Source organism: Muntiacus reevesi, chromosome 9 (assembly GCF_963930625.1).
Source record: "Muntiacus reevesi chromosome 9, mMunRee1.1, whole genome shotgun sequence".
Classification (NCBI taxonomy): Eukaryota; Metazoa; Chordata; class Mammalia; order Artiodactyla; family Cervidae; genus Muntiacus; species Muntiacus reevesi.
The window spans coordinates 1437907-1442537 of record NC_089257.1 but is presented as its reverse complement, the minus strand read 5'-3'; the positions used below and the strand labels follow the sequence as shown (position 1 = coordinate 1442537).

Below are 4631 nucleotides of genomic sequence, written 5' to 3'. Positions count from 1 at the left end.
ATGTTGAGAGCAGCATTATTTGAAAATAATAATTGGGGCCCAACCACACCAACTAAGGACTTCCCAGGTGGTGCGTGGTAAAGAATCCGCCTGCAATGCAAGAGACACAGGAGACGTGGGTTCGACCCCTGGATCAGGAAGATCCCCTGGAGAAGGAACAGCAACCTTCTCCAGTATTCTTGCCTGGAAAATGCCATGACGGAGGAGTCTGGTTACAGTCCACGGGGTCACAAAAGAATCAGACATGACTTAGTGACTAGACCACAACTGTAGAGAGCATGGAACTCTGCTCAGTGTTGGGTGGCAGCCTGGACGGGAGGGGACTGGAGGGGAGAATGAACCCGTGTGTATACATGGCTGAGTTCCTCTGCTGTTCACCTAAAGCTATCACAACACCGTTAATTGGCTACACTCCATTACAAAATAAAAAGTTTAAAAGCAAGACAAAGCAACAACAACAAAAAAACCCAATATGTGATCAATGATGTTGCTGCCTTAGGACACCATGCTGCTCACCCTGACGCATCTTTTCCAAAGGGAGACCTGGAAGAACGTGCTCTCCATCATGGGCCAGAGCAACCACACCACCGTGAGGGAGTTTGTCTTCCTGGAGCTCACTCACTCCCGGGAACTGGAGCTTTTCCTCTTTGTCATCTTCCTAGCTGTGTACATCACAACCGTGCTGGGCAATGCCCTCATCGTGGTGACCATCACCTGGGAGTCCCACCTCCACACCCCCATGTACTTTCTCCTGCGGAACAAATCAATCCTGGACATCGTCTTTTCATCCGTCACCGTTCCCAAGTTCCTGGTGGATCTCTTATCAGAGAGGAAAGCCATCTCCTACAATGGCTGCATGGCACAGATCTTTTTCTTCCACTTTGCTGGAGGGGCGGATATTTTTTTCCTGTCTGTGATGGCCTGGGACAGATATCTCGCAATCTCCAAACCCCTGCATTATGTGACCATCATGAAGAGAGAGGTGTGGGTGGGATTGGTGGTGGCTTCCTGGGTGGGTGGCGCTTTGCACTCCACTGTCCAGATTATTCTGATGCTTCCACTCCCTTTCTGTGGCCCCAGCACCCTGGATGCCTTCTACTGCGACGTGCCCCAGGTGGTTAGGCTGGCTTGCACCGACACCTTTGCTCTGGAGCTCCTCTTGATCTCTAACAATGGGCTGGTGACCCTGCTGTGGTTCCTCCTGCTCCTGGGGTCCTACACTGTCACCCTGGTGATGCTGAGATCTCACGCCAGGGAGGGCCGGAGCAGAGCTCTCTCCACCTGCACCTCCCACGTCCTGGTGGTGACTCTTCACTTCGTGCCCTGTGTTTACGTCTACTGCCGGCCCTTTACCACGCTGCCCATGGACACAGTTGTGTCCATCAATAACACGGTCATCACCCCCATGCTGAACCCCCTGATCTACACCCTGAGAAACCAGGAGGTGAAGGCGGCCATGAAGAGACTGCAGAGGAGGCTTGGGCCCTTTGAGAGCAGTAAACTAGGGTGAGTGGTCAGATTGAGACTGAAATCTAATCTGAGCCTAGTTTGAGGTTTTCTCAAACTACTAGCCTAAGAATCAGAGGCAGCTGTCTCTATGTCCACAGTCATTTCTGTATATCCCCACATTCACCAAGCTCTGTTAGAGAATCTCTATTAGAGAGACTCTAAGAACAAAAGGGAGAGGTGAGACTGAACATCAGCTCTTGGCTGGGGACTGGGAGAAGTATGAGGTATAAAGTTGAAACCAATAACCTAAGTGCTATCTTTCCTCACTTTTACCATTTGTGATATGGAAATGACAGTGTCTACTTACAGGGTTGTTGTGAGGATGAAACATGATCAATGCTGAGAGGATTATGGTTGTAAAGGCTCACACCACTCCTGGCATTAGTCAGGCGTACAATCTATGTTCCCTATGATCTACATCTCTAGTCCTAAATATGCCTGTGCTGCACGCATGCTAAGTCGCTTCAGTCGTGTCTGACTCCTTGTGACCCTGTGGACCGTAGGCTGCCAGGCTCCTCTGTCTGTGGCTTTCTCCAGGCAAGAATACTGAAGTGGGTTGCCGTGCCCTCCCCTGGGGGGATATTCCCGACCCAGGGGTTGAACCTGTGTCTCTTATGTCTCCAACATATATATATGATGGAATGGGGGGCTTCCCAGGTGTCACTAGTGGTAAGGAATCTGCCTGCCAATGCAGGAGACATAAAGAGAGGAGGGTTCAATCTCTGGGTCAGGAAGATCCCTTGGAGGGGGGCATGGAAATCCACTCCAGCATTCTTGCCTGGAGAATCCCATGGACAGAGGACCCTGGCAGCCTATGGTACATAGGGTCACAAAGAGTCAGACATGACTGAAGCAACTGAGCAAACACATAGAATGTGGATGCATTTATTTCAAATATTTTCTCTCTAACGACTGCTACTTCCAGTTAATTATTAAAATAATCGCTTTTTGATTTAATATTGTGAGTACAGAATCTTCAATATATTTCACCAGTTAGTGAAAAGAGAAGAAATACATTTTGAGTCAGACGTATGCATGAACAAATCTAGAAGTAGACAAAATATTCCCTGTCCTCTGGTTCATTCTACTTCCTTTACACTGAAATTAATCTCAAAAATACTTGTATAGTTTGGGGATATAGCTGCACAAAATGCACATTTATTTTATGTTAACCTGAACTTCCTGCTTTCTTCCATCCCCACTTTCCATTTCATCTCCAGAGCTTTCAGAGCTGGAGCAAAGGTATAGTCTTCATCTACGTATGTACAGACAATTTAGAACAAATCTGTCTGGTACAAAAAAAAATTACCTAAGAAGTAACTTTTGACTCACTCAAGACCCATGTTGTGTACCAGGAAAGGAAAAAAAATAATAACATATTGCTTGCAGAGCCATTTAAGAACAGCCACTGGGTCTGTGTTATAAACAACCTCTCTTCCAAGAATAGGATTCCAAGAAAGTAGATATATAAGGAGACAATAAATTTCCTTTCTGTTTCTATGCTCACATCAAATTCCACCCGTCTGCCTCCAATAGTCATTCAAAAATAGACCAATAAGTTCACTTGTACCCACAAACTATGGACACCAAGGGGGGAAGGGGAGGTGGGATGAATTGAGATTGGGACTGCCATATCTACTATGTACAAAATAGATAACTAATGAGAAGTTCACTAACGAGAACCCACTGTACAGCACAAGGAACTCTACTCAATGTGGTAACAAAAGGAGACATATATATGTATACATGCGGCTGATTCACTTTGCTTTATAGCAAAAACTAACACAATGTTGTAAAGCAACTAAACTCCAATTTAAAAACAATAGGCCAATAGAATAAGGAAGCTGAGGAAATTGCAACACACAGCAATTTTTTGCAAATGTTTATGATCAGTTAATATTTAGCTAAAAAGGTCTTCGTAGGTGACCACACATCTGTGATCTTCTCTGATTCTTAAAAGACAGAGACATTGGGTCAGGAATCCTAATCATACTGCCAGTGCTTCTCAAGCTTTTTAAAATTATTGCCCCCTAAAAGAGCTTTTTTAGATATTTTTCCTAATTACTGTCCCTCAAGAAAATTTAATACCAAAGATACGCCACATGTATACATATATATGTCTCCTTTTGTTACCACATTGAGTAGAGTTCCTTGTGCTGTACAGTGGGTTCTCGTTAGTGAAATTCTCATTAGTTATCTATTTTGTACACAGTAGATATGGCAGTCCCAATCTCAATCCATCCCACCTCCCCTTCCCCCCTTGGGGGAAGGAATCTTTTTGTGTTCTGAAGTTTTCTGAAGAAGCACACCTCACTAAAACATCCCAGATTTGTTTGGCTCTCAAGAACCAGTTTTTGCACCCATGGGCATCATACCCACATTGAGACTGAATGATCATATGACATTAGTTGTTGTTCAGTCGCTCGGTCATGTCTGACTCTTTGCAACCCCATGGACTGCAGCACGCCAGGTCTCCCTGTCCATCACCAACTCCCGGAGTCCACCCAAACTCATGTCCATCGAGTCGGTGATGCCATCCAACCGTCTCATCCTCTGTTGTCCCTTTCTCCTCCCATCTTCAAACTTTCCCAGCATCAGGGTCTTTTCTAATGAATCAGCTCTTTGCATCAGGTGGCCAAAGTATTGACATTAGACCTTTATAAAAATGTTTCCCCAAAACTTGGAGACTCACACAATATTAATGTATGTAGACACCACCCTTATGGCAGAAAGTGAAAAGGAACTAAAAAGCCTCTTGATGAAAGTGAAGGAGGAGAGTGAAAAAGTTGGCTTAAAGCTCAACATTCAGAATACTAAGATCATGGCATCTGGTCTCATCACTTCATGGGAAATAGTGTCAGTGGAAACTGACTATTCCACTGACAATGGAAACAGTGTTAGACTTTATTTTTTGGGCTCCAAAATCCCTGCAGATGGTGATTGCAGCCATGAAATTAAAAGACGTTTGCTCCTTGAAAGGAAAGTTATGACCAACCTAGACAGCATATTTAAAAGCAGAGACATTACTTTGCCAACAAAGGTCTATCTAGTCAAGGATATGGTTTTTCCAGTGGTCATGTATGGATGTGAGAGTTGGACAGTGAAGAAAGCTGAGCGCTGAA

At 44.8% G+C, this 4631-nt stretch overlaps 1 protein-coding gene across 1 annotated transcript; it reads left to right on the top strand.

The window, feature by feature from the left end:
* Nucleotides 1–565: 565 nt before the first annotated feature.
* Nucleotides 566–1510, top strand: OR4D6 (olfactory receptor family 4 subfamily D member 6). Its single transcript, XM_065944992.1, has one exon. It carries the CDS (start codon nucleotides 566–568, stop codon nucleotides 1508–1510), a length of 945 nt encoding a protein of 314 aa, XP_065801064.1.
* The last annotated feature ends 3121 nt before the right edge of the window (nucleotides 1511–4631 follow it).

What these genes read in the sequence shown, in the direction of transcription:
- OR4D6 (XM_065944992.1), top strand. Translation starts at nt 566, where the DNA reads ATGGGCCAGAGCAACCACACCACCGTGAGGGAGTTTGTCTTCCTGGAG.